The sequence below is a fragment of the Ovis aries genome, chromosome 2 (assembly GCF_016772045.2).
Source record: "Ovis aries strain OAR_USU_Benz2616 breed Rambouillet chromosome 2, ARS-UI_Ramb_v3.0, whole genome shotgun sequence".
Lineage (NCBI taxonomy): Eukaryota > Metazoa > Chordata > Mammalia > Artiodactyla > Bovidae > Ovis > Ovis aries.
Window position 1 is genome coordinate 198,494,532 of NC_056055.1, and position 21,055 is coordinate 198,515,586.

The following is a 21,055-nucleotide window of genomic DNA, read 5'->3' on the forward strand; positions in this document are numbered from 1 at the left end:
ACTGTCACCATCCAAGAATTATGCATGTGTACATTTGAGGGAGTTTCCTCATGGGACGGTCTGTTCTCTAAAATTTCAGTGTTCAATTCTATTCTGAATCACTTCGGAAACTTTATTAAATATATCTGTCATGACTGGATTTGCTGAGATGTACATATATTTTCTTTTTCAAAAATATTCAAGTTTCTAGCCTTTTGAAAGCCTGATGCCTTCTGAAAGTGTAAATCCACACTGAGGTTCATAGTGTCCAACTATAATTTTAGTGTGAGGCAACCATCTTAAGATGAATATCCAGCAGCTTTGTTTTTCTTTATTTCCACTTAGGTTAGCATAACTGCAATAGCTACTCTTAGGAGGACTTCTAATTGTAGTTAAACGGAAGTTAATTTGAAGAATAAGTCCTAAACCTTAATGCCCTCCACCCACCAATATTAACCTCATGACTCAAAGAAATTTTTTCCATGGTTCTTATTCTCGTTCTTTTTTGTGTTACTATAGTGAAAATGAACAGAAACAAGCAAACGGGTTATATAGATACTTCAAGACTATAAATGCAGGCTTGTAAAAAATGTCACAGAGTGCAATTTGAGGTTTTAAGAATAAATAATTCCCAGATGGGAATCCTATACCAGCTTTACTTGATTTTGTGTGAAAAATTAGGAGCAGGGCAATTCTTGGCTACAAACTTGAAATAGCGAATGGGATAAGTGGCCACTGCTGTGACCCTACACTCCTGCTTGCCTGCCAGGATTCTCTGCCACCATGGGTTCCTCTAAGCCACTCTGTCTTCCTGTCTTCCCTCCCATTAGAAAACCAACAGGCCCAGCTGCTCTGCCCCTCCCTACATGTTAGCCACTTCCCCAAGGACTGTTCTAGAAGCTGCTTGTCCTTTGGGTCAGGATTCTGCCCTACTCACCCCCACCAGTCCCCTGTCACAGCTCAGAGTCACCCAAAGCTTCACACAAGGATTTAGGGTTTTGCTAAGAACCTAACATCATCTGCAACGTTCTCTCAGGAAAAAACCTTTTGGATTCTACCCAACTCACTTAAAATTGGTCTTACAGAACATAATCTATTCCTAGATTGGAAAGTGCCTGTATGTTAAATTTGATAATGCAAACAAGAGTCAAATGAGATATTTAACGGAAAATATGATTTTCTAAAAAAAACAAAAAAAAACCTTTTTTTTTTTTTTTTTTTTTTTTAAGTTTAGGTGCTTATAAAAACTAATATCACAGAAAATCAGCTAAAGAAAAATTTGGGGAGAAGAATACTTACCATTCATGGTGATTGTCTACAAAGGCAGACATGGGACTTATTTGTACTGTGTATGTGTCATTGGCTGAATATTCAAATAAGCCATAATATGGGTTAAAGAGTTCTCTGGATACCAGGAAGAAAAACTCTCTGGAAGGTCCACTGTAATCCAGCCTTTAAAAAATTCACAAAAAGAGCAGTCATTATTTTTTTTCTACTTATTAGGCACGTTTTACATAATGCTCAACTTTCTGTAAAACAGGAAGTCTAATTATCAAGTTTGGTGGTGGTGGTTTAGTCATTAAATCATGTATCAAAAGGTAAATAACTTAAGCGCCCAGAGCCAGGCCATGGGGAGAGAGATTGCAGTGGGAATGCCTTATTTAAGCAGGTTAAACCTGAGGGCATCAGTTAGATACACGGGAACATGGAGTCCTCATGTTTTTCCAAAACACTTTTAAATGGGGGCAAAAGGAGACTTTAGTGAATTGGTGAGAGGGTATTACAGATATAAGGCCTCCTAGGGAGATCAGAGGCAAAAGATGGAATGATAGGGTTCAGACGAAAATTTTAAATTATAAAACACCAAGGAAAATTACAGACAAGAAAAGCGAGGGTGTCTAAAGCTTCCTTGGGAAGGTGGTTGAGAAGAGGCTGAAATTCTAGCACCTGAACAACAGTGTAATTTCCATTTTACTTACAAAGACATCAGGGTCAAAGTAAACTCTGAGAAATGATTGTGTGAGGTTTGAGGACTGACAAGCGGCAAACAATGCTGAGAACAAAAAATGCACCAAAGAGGAGTATGTAATAAAGCAATTTGATATGCTCACTTTAAAATGAAAACTGTAAAGTACATCTATCTACCCTATGGTAAAAAAAACATAAGGGTTCAAAGACAGGAAGGAATTCTGAAGGGGGAATGAAAGCAATGGATAAGGTGGGATTTAATAAGACTTCCTTTGTTCACTCTATTTTTTTCCCCTCTATGGAATTTCCTTCAATGGCCACTTCTGTATTTTTTTATGACAAAGAAAAAATTCCACATGTGTGGTATGGAATTGTGTGATAGAGAAAAGGATCTTATAGCTAGAAGAGGGAGCTGGAATAATAGTAAGGAAAATTAAAAGGCCTTCATATATCTTAGTTGAAAGTTTAATAAAATTTTCTTAAAACAGACATCAGCTATCCACATACTAAGTTCTTAATTTTTGCCATATCTGAATATATACGCACTACTATTTACTTAATATTTCCAGCTTTACTTGCTTTTCCAATGTAGCCTTGTCTTACACAATATTTTGGAATTGTGATGTGTTAGCTTTATTTCTTTTCTAACACACATGAAAATAAACATGTAAATATTAAAATAAAAAATATCAGTCTATGTAATAGGCCAAGGCAGCTTCTGGTGGTTTCTTTCCACTGTCCTAGCTCTGGTCTCTGACATCACCAAGAACAAGTAGATTACTTCTTCCACTTGAACATTCTTCACACATTTAGAGGCTCTCCTTCAACAAATATGTGAGTGCCTACTAGGTTTGGGGTACTAATCTAGATGCTAAAGATGCAAAGTTTTATTTTTACGTCATTTTCTACAAGATTCTAGGTCCAGCAGTGTCTATATTCCTGGTGCCTGTCCCCTCCTCACTCATGAACAACCTCCTCTCAAGGCAGGGCACGGAATTTCCTTGTCACGTTGGTCCTCTGCTCTGAACACTCTCCAAGTGTCAAAGTTTGACCTAAGGGGTGTGTCTCTACTGATCACAATACTCAAGGTGTGGTCTTGTCAGCAAAAACTTAGGGCTCTTGACCTCTCTTCTTGGACACTTTTCTCCACTACTGCAGCTTAATGTCACCCTGCCTTGTGGGCAGTCACTTTACTTTGTTGACTCATCACAAGCTAGTCATCAGCTCAAACCTTTCACCTATGTTGCTTTAAACTAGGACTCTCCCACCCTGTCTGCACGTCGCTCTATCTTTTTAAAACCTAAGCACTAGACACTAGTATTAATACTTGCCATACTAAATTTCACTTTGTGAGACTGAGTTCATGATTCTAGTCTACCTAGATCCCTGTGGACGCAAAACTTCTCTCTAAATTTCCTACTGATGATGAATTACATCAGCCGAGCCCTGTGTCTTTTCAGAAACAGAGAATGCCAATCAAAAGTATCTTAGTGGTCATTTTGTCCATCCGCTCACCTCACTGAGGAGATGACTGGGGCTGAAGGAAATCACCGACTTGTATCAAATGAAAGCTGCAGTGGAGGATCCAGGCCCTGACACAGGTTTCCTGACCCTGCGTGTGATGTTCATTACTCTTTACAGTCCACTCTTCAATATATTTAAAGCGTTCATCAGGACTAAACACAACATTGCTTATAGAGGAGAGGTCGGAAAACTGTGACTTGCAGGCCAAGTCTGGTCCAGGCCCTCACTTTGTAAAAAAGTTTTATTGGAACACAGCCATGCTCATTTGTTTATGTGTTGTCTGGGGCTGTTATGATGGCAAAGTGAGTAGGTAATGGCAAAATGAGAGGTACAACATGGAATGGCCTGAAAAGCTGAAAATCCTTACTATATGGCTCTTTGCAGTAAAAGTTTGCCAACCTCTGTTACAGAAGAAAGTAGGAGGAAAATGTTACTTTATTAAAAACCCTAGCTTAGTCTAAATCCTCTTCTTTAGTGAAGATCATTTCAAGAAAAGGTAAAATCACAATAATATCCTAGGGTATATGAAATCTTCAGGAGTGGTCACAGCTACTAAGCAGGAAGCCATGAGCCCTGGCCTGGAGGCAATGTATCTAGGTCTAGGAGGAAAATGTATCTTCCTCAACTGGTCAGGCTTTTATCTGCTCTTTTTTTTTTTTTTTTAAACTCCAGCAGCACTGATAGAGTTACTCTAAAGTGAAGACATTTTTAAAGTTTGATTTGATTATAATCTGAAATTTAGAACCACATATCTGAGAGCAGGTTGTTGATTACAAATTACATACATCTACCTAATTCAATAAGACCTGTCCCAGCAAGATACCTTATGCATGCGCTTCCTGTAATGTCTTAGCAACCTCTTCCATATAAATAGTTAATATGACTCATATCACAGGGATCATTTGTTACATTCCTGTTTTGCCAGTTAGGTTGGTTCCATAGCTAAAGACTTGGCACGGAAATACAGAAACTCCGGACAACGGGTGTGTAGCCACACAACAGCTGCATCTGAGGGCATTTTGGAATAAGCACAGATGTCTTTAGGGTGGGTCTTCAGCCCCATGAAATGCTGATAAGGCATTTTAAACACCATCACGTTGCTGGGCTGACACCACCCGAGTTGTTAGTGGCATCCAATATTTCTTAAATAATTTTATTCTCTGGTTCTTTATGTTCAACTAAAAATTACCAAAAACAAAGTATCCCAAAGGAAGCAGACTATAAAATGAAAGAGGACAGTGGCATTGGGAAGTCTGACTGTCATTTCCTACACGTTTTCTGGAAGACAGAAAGGTTTTCTTTCTTACAAGCTGGTTCAGGCACACATGGTCTACACACCTTCTGATTCACTCTCACATTTGTAGCAGCAAGGCATTAGTTCTCGAGCCACTAAAGAAGTGATAGGTGAGTAGGGATTTTGTGAGCAATTAATCTGACAAAGTTTTACCTGGAGATACCAAGCCAAAGCCTAGAAATAGAAGCACCTTTCTTCAGCATGGTTTGGGTCAGTTAGGTTATCCTGCAAATATCTCCCTTTAGACAAAAACAAGCAACACCTTAGTTTTACTTGAAGCCTTACAAATATTTGAGGAAACACTGGTCAAGGCCAGGACCCAAAACAACTTCTAGATCAGTCAGATGTAAGAGCTGCTGGTTATTTTATAAGTAAGGACTCAAAAAAACCTTTCAGATCTCATCCCCCCCTAGTTTCATGCATTTGCCTAAGTAGAAATACCATAGGAAGAGCTCACCTGTACTTAAATCCCCAAACTAAAACTGTTTGCACACACCCCCTCCCTAGCCCAAGTATGGCTTTGCAAGACGGATGACTAATGTCATATAGAAGGCACCTTGCATATAATGAACTCATTCTTTCTTAAAGAAAGGTGCCTTTTATAGAGTTGGCCATGGAGGACAAAAAAACAGAGGCAATCACAGTGTAAACATCCTCTCTTGACCCAGGCCATTATTTCCTTACTTGTTTTGGGTACTAAGAAGTGAATGTAAACCTGAAACTAACACACTATTATAAATCAACTCTACTTCAATAAAAAGAAAAAGAAGTGAATGGCCCAGGATGTCCTATGTGAACACAATAGTCTACGTAGCTAACTTCTGACACCAACAAGCTTTAGTTGCCGAAACTTTTAATTCAGAAGAAAATAATACACTGAAGAATATGCAGTACTGTGGCTCCCCTCTTAAAGAAGCAATGTCTGGGCAGACAGAAGCCCAAGAGGCAAGCAGACCATGCAATTTCCTGCCACACTCAGTCCAGACGACCCAGTTTCCAAGTCATTCCTCCACTGCTGTTTTCTCCTACTCCCCACTTTGCAAGAGCAGATAACCAACTTAAGCTGAGTGGAAATTAAATGACTAGAACAAAATCTCCAGCTCTGATCAAATTAAATCACAGTGTTTGCTTAGAAATTGACTGTATTTCATAAAAAGCCAAGCATAACATGACATTAATTTAGTGAGAGATACTAATCACTTGTCAACTAGCATAACTACATAAAAAGGCTCTAGAATTATTTTTGCATTTTTAATTGAATACAGGTATCTCTAATATTCTGGGGTTAATTCTACCTCACATGGAATTCGTAGCTGTCCTATACATTTACGACTATGACACTTCTCATCAATTTCTCTTGACTCAGCTCTTCCATTTCAGGAAACATCTATATATCATGTGTCAAGACCTACACAAAGAAACATCTTAGAGCAGAACTGAAGTCTCTGAGTGAATCTGCTAATTCACACTTTTTTGGAGAGTAGGCAGACACATTATTCTGCAAAGATAAATCCTTTCTCTTTATGCCCTCACTAATCTATTGTAAATAAAGACCCTGATCATGACAGGTAGAAAATACTATCAGTGAGATGGTATCAATAGAAATTGCAACATATTATTCCCTCATAGATAACAAAGTTGACTTTAGCAACATAAAATAATACTCTATACATACCAATACCTCTACTAATTTGGACTTTTCACAGAATTAACTCTCTCTATAGACTTACTGCTCTACTGACCTCAAGCGCAAAAGGAAGCATACATATACCAAAATTACCTGGTGACCCCTATCACGCAACAACAAAATAAGAAAACTTGTTCAGGGAAACAGTTTCTGAATCTCCCTAAATCCTGTCTCTATGCTTTCTTTTACTAAGTGATCTTTTTAGAATAGTTTTTGATTTATAGAAAGGTTACAAAGACAGTAGGGAGAATTCTCATACCACCTCACACCTAGTTTCCCTGTTAACAACATTTTACACAAGTATACTATATTTGTTACAGTTAATGAACTGATATTGATAGATTATTAACTAAAACTCACACGTCATTCAGACTTTTTTCATTTTTGCCTAATATCCCTTTTCTGTTCCAGGATCCCATTCAGGGTACCATACAACATTTAATTGCTATGTTTCCTTAGGCTCATCTTAAGCACTTCTTAGGGGCTTCTGGTTTTTGATGAACTTGACAGCTTTAAGGGGCACTGGTAAGGTAATATGGTAGAATGTCCTTCAGTTTGGATTTATCTGATATTTTTCTCCTGATTAGACTGGTGTTACATGTTTTGGGGAGGAAGACAATAAAGGTAGTGTCATTCTCATCGCATCACACCAAGGATATATACTATCAACAGGATATATCACTGTCATTTTTTGATTTTAGCCTTGATCACCTGCCTGTGTGTTTGTAAGGCTTCTCCACTGTAGGCTTACTTCTTTCCCACCCCTTTTCATAGGGTACTGTTTGGAAGGAAGTCACTATGTACAACCCATAAGGAGCACTGAATTATGCAGAAAATTATTTGGAAATCTTCTGCAGAGGAGATTTGTCTATTCTCCTTCATTTAGTTATTCAATTGTATATTTATATCAACATATATACTTCAGGGTTCTAATCCAATACTACTTCATTTTGTTGCTCAAATTGTTTCAGCTTTGACCACTGGGAGTTCTTTCATATGGTTCTTGTGTCCCTTTGACATCACTGTGAATTGTTTTGAGATTCCCTATACTTTCTGGTACAAGATGCTTCAGACACTGTCTTGTACAATTCCTGCCCCTGTCCGAGAATCATCCATGTCTACAAGGAGCTCTAGTCCCCTTTAGTAAAGAACAATATTAAAAGCCAACATCTACACACTAGTTGTATATTATTTTGTAATACCTATTACTAGAGCTAAACATGAAAAACTTCCAAAATAACACATTTTGAGGACATTAAAATTAATGAAGGAAAAGGGACAAAATTTTCAGCTCCATTCCAGAATTCCACAGAAAAACCTAGGAAGCTTTTCTCTTTGGGTATTTATTAGAAACCAGAAAGAAATGTTATGATCTTTAATTTTAATGCAATAAGATGGCAAAGGCTAAAATAACTTCGTAATTTTGTTTTGAGTTAATCTTGCAAAACATATGATGTATTCCTAATGACTTAATAGCAAAATAAATTTGATATCTAATAATACATATGTATGATACTGACATGATAAAGCATATCAGAAATAACCTGGCCCTATTCCAGCCTCAATAAGCCTTATGCAGAGATTGTCCCTGAGGGCTAAGGTCACACCTCAAAATATCTTCTGTCGTATTTTTCTTCTGGGGTTACAAGAAGAAGACAGGTAATAGAGGCAGGAAATATTTGGACATTAGTAGCAATTAAATAAAGAGGTTTCAATCCCCACTCTGTCTGGCCCTCCTCCTAGGAACGGATGTCAGTCCAGATCATGGGGAGACAGCTTTAAGATGATAAAGCATGATAAGCATCTGTTCTATTCAAACCTAAGTAACAGCGCTTCCAAAGACTCATGACTACATCTCTGAGATCTCAACAAACTGTGGTCTAACAATTATGGAAGACAGCTGGAGCTCTGAGGGAGGAAAAGTATTCTCATCCAAACTAGGCTGGTTATGTAAGGAAATACTTGGAATCCCATGCATACCTGTGATTAGGCTAAAAACATTTGCCTTCATTTTCAACTGTGCACCTGCATCTTTAAGGCAACTAACAAAAGCTAGAAGTCCACTAAGGCTCATCGGCAACAAAAGGCTCAAGACTCAGGCAAGCTTTTCAGACTTTCTCACATTATATTGTTTTCCCATCTAATATTTTATTTTAATCTAGGCACAGCTGGGAGACACTACATTAAGCAAGATAAATTATCAGTCACTAGCTGAAATAGTGAGAAGACCTATGGGTAGGAAAAAATTCAGGTAGATTAGAGTTCAAGAAGTGAAGTGAAAATGTCGTGTCCTGCTCTACAGTCCCATGGACTGTAGCATGTCAGACTCCTCTGTCCATGGAATTCTCCAGGCAAGAATACTGGAGTGGGTTGCCATTCCCTTCTCCAGGGAATCTTCCCAACCCAGGGATTGAATTGGGGCCTTCCACCTTGCAGGCAGATTCTTTACCATCTGAGCCACCAAGGAAGCCCAGAGCTCAGGAGTTTTGCCTAAATCCTAATATTGGTCTAAGAATCCTGTACAGAAGACAAGAGGCCTAATTTTGAATTTTAATTTTGCTATTATCTAGTTCGACTAGCACATGAAAATTATTTCATACTTTGACAGCTCCATTTCATCAACCAAATACCACATGGCTGAATTTGTTGAATATTATTAAGATTCCATAATCCACTTTATTCCTGGGCAAGACTGAGCTTGTAGCCTTAGAATGATCCAAATCAATAGGAGCTAAGCAGTTAAAGGGAAGACAACTGGAATTTCAGCACTCATGTGATATTTTTAAAATTCACATTAGTGATGTCTACAAAGAAGGTGCTTAAGACTCCAAACCTAAATCTGAAATGAGGAAAGAGGAATGACTCTAGGAGAGACGAGAGCTGCCATCTTCTGAAGAGTCATAAAACCACTGGTATGCCTATTTGAATGAAATAAACACTGTGTAGGAGTCTTCACTGCATTCATTTCCTAACTTTATCTCCACGAGCATACTCATGGAAGAGTCATAGAAGGCTAGGCTCTCTTTACGGTAGGTAGTTATTTTGGTAGGTGTGCCAAAGAAAGAGAAAAAGTGGGGACAGAAAAATAAGAACTAAGGCCTAAAAGTTACTGCTGGGGAAGTATCCAGATAGAATAGGAGGATTTTTCCCCCTCTTTTCTTTTTGTCTCTCTTTTTAATCAAAGTATAGTTGACATACAATATCAGTGTCAGATGTACAACATAGTGATTCCATATTTTTATACACTGTATGATAACCACCACACCACCGTGAGTCTAGTTACCATCTCATCAGCACAGAAAGCTATTACACTGTTACTGACAATATTCCTTGCTATATATTACATCCTGTGACTTATTTAGTTTACAACTGGAAGTCTGCACTTCTTAATACCCTTTGTCTATTTCACCCAATCCTCCATGCTCACATCCCCTCCCCTCTAGCAAACACTGGTTTCTGACTCGTGATTCTAAAACTGAACTTTTTTGACAGGTGAAGTATGATTTACTTTGCATTCCAGTGCACATGACAAGATCATAGATGTTAAAATGCAATTTCTTGCTTTTTCTCTCAAAGGCCATGTCTTGAACCTTCTTATATTGTTGGTGGAAATGTAAAATGGTGAAGCCATCATGGAAAATAGTATGAGGGTTTCACAAAAGAACCAAAACTAGAGTTACCATATGATCCAGCAATCCCACTTCTGGGCTTATAACCAGACAAAACTCTAATTTGAAAAGATACATGCTCCCTATGTTCACAGCAGCACTATTCACAATAGCCAAGATATGGAAACAACCAAATGTCCATCAACAGATGAATGGATAAAGAAGACATGGCACGTATATACAATGGACTAATACTCAGCCATAAAAAGAGATTATGCCATTTGCAGCAACATGGACCAACCTAGAGATTATATACTAAGTGAAATAAATCAGAAAGAAAAAAACAAATACCATACGATGTCACTTATATGTGGAATCTAAAAGATGACACAGACGAACTTATCTACGAAACAGAAACAGACTCACAGACATAGAAAACAGACACATGGTTTCTGAAGGGGAGGAGTTGGGGGAGGGATGGAGTGGGAATTTGGGATTAGCAGATGCAAACCATTAAATATAGAATGGAGAGACAACAAGATCCTACTGTATAGCACAGGGCACTATATTCAATATCCTGGGATAAACCATAATGGAAAACAATTTCAAAAAGAATGTACATATATATAACTGAATCACTTTGCTCTACAGCAGAGACTAATATAACACTATAAATCAACTATACTTCAATTTTTAAAACAAGCACATTTTCCTTTTCAGAGAAAGAGTTAAAGAGAGAAGAAATGAAACTAAGATTCTGCTCTTAAAAATGATCTGTAGTTATGAGCTTTTACCGAAGAATCTTTATGTCAAATGATTTAAAAACCAGGGGAAGCTTTAAAAAATAGCTGAAAGGTTTAAGTGTATGAGAACAGCATTTCCTGCCAGAAGGATTTCCTGTTTTAGGCAACCACAGGGGACGTTGTGGGGAAACATCCGCCTGCAGCCGCAGCCCACGCTTCAGAGGCCACTTCTCTGTGCTACTCACCCTTCCTCCCCGACGAATGTGACGTACAGCTTATTTCTCTGCAGGTCTTTTCTGGAGTAGCCCATAATTTGATTAAAAGCATCTTCGAGCAAGTGATCTCTTCTGATAATTAACCTGTCCGTGAAGAGACAATTTGAAAAAATACAGATGATTTCCTAATCCTTATCTTTCCAGAACTGAGCACTTGCTATTTAATTTCCATTTACCACAACTAGGTGAAAAGTGGGATGACTTACTATCATTGCTGTCTGCAATAAAGCACATGTCTGTCTTTAACTCTTGATAGCATTAACAAAAGTTACATCAGAGAATCATTGGTAAATAGAGCATCCTACCTAAGACCTGTAAAAACAATGCAAAAGTTCTGGTGGTCAAATTCATTTATCCCGGGAGGAAAATGATTAAAATCAACACACACACTTACAAAACTTTTGTTTATGAAAGGAAGATTAAACCTAGGAGGTCATGTTTTAAGCATTCTATGTAATGAATGCTCCTAGACCAGGAATTCAATTCTTAAGTAGCTAGAAAGACGACAGTGAGAACAAGAAAGACAAATTCTTAGTGTAAAAAAGAGGAGTTTACATAAATTTTTCTAACTTTAAAATTAGGTGAGCCTTGAAACTCTCTAGGTGACAGATAAAAATGAATGATACTTGCAGCTGATTAATCTACTTACGACAATGGCAATTTAAGTCATTTTTAAACAGGTGTGAATTTGCCCTTAATGCAAATAGTAATGGAAAGGGAGATGACAGGGAAGCCAAAGGCATGAAAGTTTGATCATCAAGATTTTCATAAGTGAAGCTCAGAGACATACAGTGTTTGGAGCAGGTTGATGTTTTTTGAAGGTGATGAAAGGGGAACCTGCGAGTTCAGTGGAGCAAGCCCTGCACGGGGGCAGTGAGCTGTGCAGCTGTTGGGCTGGGCGTTTTTTCTAGCACACCCAGCTCATGGTGGTGCTACAGCCAGACCTCCTTGTCTGTCCTCTCTCAAGCGGCATAGTGATCTTTAGTGGAGACATGAGATGGGGTGGGGGTGGGGCTGAAGGGAATACGGGTAAGTGGGAAATTCACTTAATTCTGGGCCAAACAACCTGATGATCTTTCAATTTCCCCATTTAAAGGGAGGTGAAGCTTATTTCATGGAAGAAAACAGAGCTAAGCAGTGGTGGTACTATATACTCCAATCAGCCAGGCAGTGATGTGGAACACAGGACTCTGTGACAGCCTTATATCTAGTGAACATGTGAACAGTAAACAAAGAGGTACTTTTCGAGAGAACAAAATAAATCAGCTTTTAATTTTGCTTATATTTTTACATGAAACATGATTGTCACTTTCCTATCTGCTTTAAAACCTTAAGTTTAATTGTGCTTAATTCAACAACTATGTTTTAGGTGATACTGTGATTTATATACACCAAAATAATTATGTTAACTAAACAGATTCTGGTCATCCCAAACCACAATCTATTTCCTACAATCCCCAAAGCATTGCATCCTATTACCATCTACCAATCCTGGGGTTTGTATCATTTTGACTTACTTTAATTTCCCTGGGCCTTGTCCATATCCTTTAGTCTCTAACTTCCTGTAAAAGTTCCTTAGTTTGGCTTCAAAGTCTCGCTTGTAAGGGGCTGGAGCACGGGCATTGGCACGCTGAGTACCTACAGCAAACCACAAAGAGACAGGGAGTGGATTTGATGCTCATCAACATCACCATGAAAAAGAATATTACCATGTGGCTGAGACCACAGTTAACAAGTAAAAGGAGGCTATACTTTTGGGCTCCTGCACTTTCACCTCTCCAAGTTGAAGGACGTCACAGGGCTTACCCAGGATCTTAAGATGTCTTAGATGTCTTCCCTGTGGCCTTTTGGTTGAGAATAGCAATTCTGTTTGAAGAATTAATGGTGCCTATGTGTTAGTCAAGTATGTTCCTCTTTTCAGCCCAAATTAATATAAGTCAAACAGAATTACTCACGTCTAATGGTGAGATGGTATCATGGCAGTTAGACAGGAAGTTACAATGTGAAAGTACGTGGTACACAAAGCAAGAACAGTGAGTTTCCATACTTGACGAAAAACCTTCAAAAACTTATTTTTGATATGCACTATAATGTAACTAAGAAATACTGTAGACACATAATTACATACATTTCATACTACAGGGTAGAATAATACTGATCTGAAACAAAATTCAGCCATAACTGCAGAAAGCCCACGTCTCCTGGTTGTGTAGAGTAAAAATACTACGATTTGTTGTGTTCTTAATATGTGCCAAGTACTGTGATTACCTACAGATTATCTAAAGATGTTTTACATGTCATTCCACAGCAAGCATAATTAATAAAATATAAAAGCAACATAGTTTGTTCCCCTTTCCATTAAAAAAATCTGATTCTGTGTTACACTGTGATTAACTGACAAGCCAGGATGCAAAATTGATGATGAATATGGGAATCAGCCACCATGACAAAAATATGGGATATTTCCACTAAATTTCACAACACAATAAAAGACAAACGAAATCAAAACTTGTGATGTGTCTTACATTACACACCATGTGAGCTCATTACATATATCCTTATGCATGAATCAACTAAGTGATGATTATTTTTGCTAATACTGTTCAGCAACAGATGCTCAAAATGAACAAGGTCAGGTTGCTGGAGTGGATATCTTGGTTGGGAAGACAGAAATAGTACATATCAAACAACTAGAGAATGGTTAAGTCCTAAACTAGATGGTATACAAACTCCTATAAAGCAGGATGAATAAAACTATAGCCCAGCCCTATAAAATAAACTATAAAACTAAAAAATAAAACTATTTATTTTAAAAAATATTCATAAAAACAAGAAAATAAAACTATAGCTTGGGTATGGCCGAGCTGTACCTGGCCTTATCAATCTATTTTGTTTGCCATGTAATATTTTTAAATTAACTGCCTACATTTAAAATTTAGGAGATTTCAAGTTAAAAAAAAAAATCTGATTTCTCCTGAAAATTATCTAGGGACTTTTGTAACAACTGGCTTGCATTTCCCTAGGAGGACAGTTGCCCCATGAGGTGAAGCCCGTGCTCCCCACTGTGCCACAGCCTTTCAGTGACAATGCATTTGAGACCAGTGTTACAGAAAAGTAATAGTAAATGAGGATAAACAGAGATCAAAATGTTATATGGCTTTATAAACATGGGAGAATCCATAGGCTATACTGAGGCAGGGCAGCAAGAGCTGGAATAAGCATTGCCTGCATGTTCAGAAGACACTGTGGAGACCCCACTAACCTAGAGCAGATGGGGAATGCTGGAAAGTAGAATATTACATTGGTCAGAAGTTTGATACCAAATTATGAGACTTTTTAAAAACCTAGCCAAGAAGTGTGAGCATGATTCAGCAAGCAGGGGGAACACTTTTTAGGTTCTTGAGCAAGAAAATAACAAACAAGTGATGCTTTCTTTCAGAAATGATTTTCAAAGGGTGTTGAGTAGATTAAGGACAGGAAGGAGGAAAGACAAGGGAGGAGATTCAGTTAGGAGTAGTTGCGGAAACAGAAGCCTGAGGGGATGAGGACATCCCCCTGAGGGGATGGACTGTTGTGACTCAGAGGGGCTTTTACAATGTGAAATAAGAACTGGTAACCATAGATTAGTAAGGAAGAGAAATAGGAAGCTCACGTGGTAATAAAAAAACCTTTTAAACAGCAACAGGAGTTGTCATTTGTTGTGTCTGCTATGCAATAGGGATCATTCACTTCACAAAGCGGATCTTGGGAAATCCTTACAAGCCTAAGAAGCAGGCATTGTTTTTTTTTTTTTTTTTCTAGTAAATTTAGTTGTAATATTTTATAGCATAATAGTATATAATAGAAAGGCAATACCAGTTTTTGATTACAACAAATTATAGAAAGTTCTTAAAGCAATGTTTACTACTGTCACCACCACTTTGTAACTAAGGAAGCTGAAGGCATATGCCAGTGAATGGTAGATTTAGGATCTGAGCCTGTTCTGACCGATGCTGGAGGACGGGAGTTGGGGGGGGGGGGGGTGGCGCGCATGTGAGGCTTTATTCGTACTAAGCTGGAGATGACAGCTGTTTAGGTGGATATACCCTATCAGCTCTTGAAAACATAGTACTGGAGTTTTGGTGTGAGATCCAGGCCACACTTGGGGATTAAATGAGTCAGTGTCTGTGTGGTACATCACTTCATGCAGTGCCTGCTGCATCAGCAGCCCCATGTAAATGTTGTTATTGCAATTATCTGCATAAAGGTGAATACTAAACACATGGGGAAATGCAGTGAGATTTGGAGAATGGAATTTTATAAAATCATCTATTGATTAGTAATATGTGCAGAGTTCTATTGGCATAATTATGAATCTTACCAAAAAGCTATGCCATAAAGGAAACAAATAAACTTGACCTTAAAAGGCCTGGGATACAGAAGGCTCCTAGGCAGTAGTTCTCAATCTTGAATGTATATCAGAATCACTGAGGATGCTTTTTAAAAAACCCAGTGTTCAGGCCACAACCAGGACATAACTACATGAGAATCGGTGGGGATAAGACATAGACATACGTGTGTCATGCAGGTCTCCAGATGATTCCCACATGCAGCCAAGGCTGAGAACCATTATCTCCCACAAGAAGGTCAAAACTAACCAATGAAATCCCTGGGCACCATCCAGGGACAAAGTGGGGGTACTTCCCATGTATTTGTAAGACATCCTCTGCAACATGAAGGAACACAATCTGCATGAACTCTAGTCTCCTCTCTTGGACAGCTGAGGAGCAGAGCCCTGCAGCACAAGTCGTGGCGGAATAAAGCTGTTGTGGCTGCAGTCTGAGAAACTGCAGACTAGTAAACCCAGACAGCTCAGAAAGCAGCCATGATGAATCAGCTTTCAAGAGCACAGACATTTATAGGGAAGAGGCAAAAGAGGAACAAAAGACTGAAAATCTTTCCAGACACAAAAGAAACACAATTCTTTAAGGGCTGATTACTTTTTAAAAACAGCACATATTCTACTGCCAAATAATTTGAGATATTTAAAAGGATGTGGGAAATGCCATAATGCATTCCGTCAATAGCAACACAGACACTTACTAAAAATTAGCTCTAACTCCATTTAAGCTCTAGGTAAAGGAATTCAATTATGGAGACTCTGGAGACAGAAACTGTTAAACGCAAATATTCTTTTGCTAATAGTTCTATTATGAAAAAATCATTTACACATTACATCATGGTTTTAAAATTACAGTAAATTATGCTGCTGGCCCTTGTCAAATTCTTAATGCAAGTCAGGTGCAACTGCCAAAAAAATCCATGGCAGAAACAATATTACTTCCACTTTGGAAATAAAGAAAAAAGTATCTTGGAGAGTGAGCTCACAGAACTGAATAAGAATCACAACTGCAAGGGAAGTTCTAGGATATGATTCACTTAGAGAGAGTCATGTCATAGTCTTCATGGTCTTAAAAAAGGAAGTCAGATACAAAAGATCAACATTGCATACAAGAAGTGATCAAATAAAAGGCTGATTTTATGAAGAGTCAGTATTATGTTAATTATTTGCAGGAAAAATTTCAGTAACAGATGTAAGATTTGAAAAAAGAAACCTTGCTAAGCAGTTCTAAAGCACTCCCATATAATGCTGTTAATATTACTTCCATAGACTCTTACAAAACTGCACAATCCTATACAAACTTAAAGAATTCTACCAGACAGAGGATTTCTTTTCTAGGTGATACTAAGAAAAATCTTGGTATCAAACTGCTAAGAAGTCTGGGTCTTCTTTGATGCTGGGTGTGACACCCAGAACCCGGAATGCTCTGATGACTGGCTCTTGGTCTGTGGTGGAAGAGTGAAGCTCAGCCCAGTTCAGCATGGTTCCAGGCTTCTGAACTGGGATGCCTCAGAAGCGCATTTCTTTTCTGTTCACTTTCTAAAAACAATAAATGCTATGGTTTTCTTTTTTATAATTCCCTGTTAATGAATGAGAATAAACTGTCAGGCACTAAAATAATTTCTGGAAAACTCTATCTTCTGGAACATAGAACAACAATGGAATTAAGAAAAAACTCAAAAGTAGCTGGTACAGAGCACAAGCAAGGCAGTCCTAGCATTTTTGCTTTATTCTCTACGAGTAATGAAAGGCCCTCACATCACTGTTTTGACCTTGTTGATGACTCTACTTACATACCATTAAAAAAAAACAAACAATCATATCTGATTTTTCAAATGTTAGCAAATTAAAAGCAGTTTATTAAAAGAGCAAGGCTGGAGGGCATGCCAGGGACTGGCATCCTCTGAGAACACCAAACAGAAACACAAAAATAAAACCACCTGCCTATTGTGACAAAGATAGTAGTATTTGGTTCTCCTTCAGTCTTTGGAATCTTACCGCCCCCCCCTTTATGTGTGAGCATAAAGCCCCACAAATATACAGCTAAAACAAGTAGAAAGCTGCTGCTGCTACGTCGCTTCAGTCGTGTCTGACTCTGTGCGACCCCATAGATGGCAGCCCATCAGGCTCCCCTGTCTTTGGGATTTTCCAGGCAAGAACACTGGAGTGGGATGCCATTTCCTTCTCCAAGTAGAAAGCTAGGATACTAAAACAAAAGCAAGGATAAAACTACTTTTCTAAAAACAAGTATAAAGCTACTTCAGAGACTATGAGGGAAAGGAGGGGAGGGAGAGGGCAAAGGAAAGGTGGAAGGAAGACAAGAGGGAAGGAGGGAGAAGGGGGAGAGAGAGAGACAGAGAGAAACAGGAAAAGAAGTCAGGGAGAAAGGGAGGGAGGGGGAGAGAAGGGAAGAAAAGGATGGATATTCGTGAAAAGAGCTGACAAGACAAGCAAAAGCTGGGATGATAAGACTTTGGAGGGAAACGGGGAAAGAGGGTCCTTAAGGAGCTGCACTGTGTGTTGGGAGAAATAACTGCCCTCAAGACAGCCTTCAGGAGCGACCCACAGGGCTCTTCAGTGCTCTTCGGTCCGGTTACTTCCCTTGAGCATGACCTGGTGCTCTGCTAGCTCTCAGAGGTTCCAGTTCCAGTCAAGTAATAACAGCTCTGTCTGAAGAAGCCCTCAAATATGAAACAGCCTCAAGGCACTGAGGATAGGGAAGCAGGGAGAGATATAATGTACTGATTAAAAAGTCTCAGCAAACGGTAGGTGAAATGAATTCTCTGATGTTCAACATTATAGCTTTGGTCACGTGGAAAATTCACATAAGTGAGCTCATCTCCAACAATATCAGATAAATGAGGTTTTCTTGCATTTAAATTCCTAGAAATGTGCAGCTACAAAAAGTTCTGAAATAAACTTCTGGGTCCTATATTTGGCATAATAAACCATACGGTAATTGGAAAGGTCTTTTCCTTCTGGCATAACTAAGGTCAGGACTGGCACTATAATGGACCTAGAAAAACAAACCTTCACATTCCAAAATTTTGACAACTTTAGGTGAACACTATAACAGCTGCAAAAAGCAGTGAGTCAAAGTTTCCAAAGCCCTCTCTCCCCTGCACTTGAAAAGACATGTAAATGTGCTTGGAATGAGGAAAAGCGTGGAAAGTTTAGCAGGTTCCTAGGCGTTCCGAAAGATCATTAAAATTTATGACTGTCATAATTTTCACAATATTATTTCTCACACCACTAAAAGGGATGAAATTCTAGTCATAAGAAAGAGTATAAGACAACTTTCAAAAATCCATTTGAAATGTTTTCATAAGAACTTCAGCAGTATTGGTCGAAGAAGAGGCTATTTTGCTCAAAGAAACAGAGATTCTTCCACAGGGTAAATGAGGCTAGTCTTGCCTTCGTATCATGTGGAATTAGTTATAGTTACTTCCGTTGATATCAGGCAGTACATCCCAACTTCAAGATCAAATAAAGCCCACTGAAAGCGAGTAGGCCAAAATATGGAGATGATTCTTCCTGAAAATTAAAACCACCACAAACACTGCAAGCAATTTAGATATGTTTGGAAATTGTATAACTCTCAATCTGCTTCCAGAATGCATTTGTTGCCAACATGAATTACGCATGTACATTTGTGATGCTATATAAAAAGAAGAAACAGTCACCATTTAGAATGTTCATAGTCTCAAGAATGCCAAACTCGTCATTGAGAGAGTATGCCTTTGTAGGGCCCAGAAGGGACAGAATCTAGAGATCTACCTTTTTCTCTGGGAGGATGGGGCCACAGTAAAGGTCTGGAAAGGAGACCTTTGACTGGAATGAGCAATACTCCAAAGAGCTTCATTAATTTAACCATAAAGCATGAAGTGAAGGGACAACACATTTAAACATTTAAACATCCCCTTAGGTTCCAGCTAAGATTAAGACCAGTCAGAATGATTAAAACTCTAGGCAGCTAGTTCAGTAAATCAGGAATAAGTAGATTCATACAAACCAGTTATCAGTGGTTCAAATATTAACAAATTATACTTCTCAACTTCCAGAAAGAAAGAAAAAGGGATAAACTAACATTTATTGGATGCTTGTCATGTTCTAGGTACCAGGCAAGGTGTTCTTCTCCAGATAACTATGGGAGGTGATTGCTATTATTTCCATATTAAAGAAAAAGAAATTCAAATTCAGGAAAGACAGTAAACTGCCCAAAGTCACACACGGTTGGTAAATGACCAAGGCCAGTAACGAATTCCATTAATCTTTCTCCTACTCCTTTAACTTACCCCTAGAGTCATACAATTTTTTTTCCCCATCCTGTATCGTCAAAACAGGGTCCCTACTTTGTTCTAAAGCTGACCTGTGCTTTTGTCTCCAGTGTCCTGCCTTCCCGCAGGCCTGTGCTTGCTAAATGCTGCTGCTTCTTCACCCCATTCAACAAACCACTTTCCTCCCACCCACACTATCTGACCTTAACACATACACAAACACTCCACTTCCACATCCTAAAATCCTTCCCTTAATTCTTCTCCTTCTAAGCATTGCCTTATTTTGCTTTATTTTCACTTCCATGTTTCATGAAAAGAGTATTTTTTACTCCCTTTTTCTACTTCACATCTCCTATCATCCTGTAACTGGTAACATTCCAGTTTATGACCTATTAATTCATGGAAACTGCTCTGGGAAATGTCATATAAAACTTCATGATCTTCAAATCTAATAGCCTCTTCTCAGGCCTCATCCTTCTTGACTCCTCTGAGCACCTGGCCCTGGGAGCTAGTCCTTCCTCCTTAAAACCTGGCTTCCCTGAAAAGATGTTCCTGATTCTCTTCCAAAATCCACTGACTCTCTCACTTGCATCCTCAGCCCCTTCTTGGATATTGGAGCTGCTCACGTCACTGTCCTTTATTTTCTCTTGTTTTCCACTGACCTGTCCTCCCTAGTTCTTCTAATCTACCCTGTGGGCTGCAACTGCCACCAGTAAACCTGTATTCTTAACTGCTAACCTCTCCTGAGCTCCAAGACTGTTTCTCCAGCTGTCTCTGGGCATCTCCAGTTGGGTGGTCCAAAGATTCCTCAATAAAACATGTCCCAAATCAGTTTCCTTTAATCCCCTGCCCCCTTCAGTCTAACCTTTTCCCTTTCTTGGTAAATGGCATTACCATCTGCCAGGCAGTCCATGTGGTGAGGACCTCAGAATCTGTCTTCACTCATGCCCGCCTAGACTCAAAGTTCTAGAATCTACGTAGATCCAACATAGTCTTTGAATTAACTTCCTTTTCTCCATCACCATTGCATGCTAAGTCGCTTCAGTCATGTCCAACTCTTTGCGATCTTACGGACTGTAGCCCATCAGGCTCCTCTGTCCACGGGATTATCCAGGAAAGGATACTGGAGTGGATTGCCATCCCCTCCTCCAGGGGATCTTCCTGACCCAGGGATCAAACCTACTTCTCTTACATCTCTGCATTCACAGGCAGGTTCTGGTAAAGAACCTAGCGCCACCTGGGAAGCCCTATAGTCCATCCCTTTATCGTGTCGCCTGAATTAATGCAACAGCTTCCCAGATGGATTCTCTAACTCTAGT

The 21,055-nt window shown here is 38.9% G+C and overlaps 1 protein-coding gene across 7 annotated transcripts in view; it reads right to left on the bottom strand.

Moving 5' to 3' along the window:
* HECW2 (HECT, C2 and WW domain containing E3 ubiquitin protein ligase 2) overlaps positions 1 to 21,055 on the bottom strand; it is a 446,556-nt gene that overhangs the window by 32,656 nt on the left and 392,845 nt on the right. For all 7 annotated transcript variants that reach the window (XM_060411238.1, XM_060411235.1, XM_027965053.3 and 4 more), the window contains 3 exons: positions 12,596 to 12,716; positions 11,049 to 11,162; positions 1,279 to 1,431 (listed from right to left, as the gene is read on the bottom strand). In XM_060411238.1, coding sequence (XP_060267221.1) covers positions 1,279 to 1,431; positions 11,049 to 11,162; positions 12,596 to 12,716 — 388 coding nt within the window. The remainder of the gene's footprint in view (positions 1 to 1,278; positions 1,432 to 11,048; positions 11,163 to 12,595; positions 12,717 to 21,055) is intronic.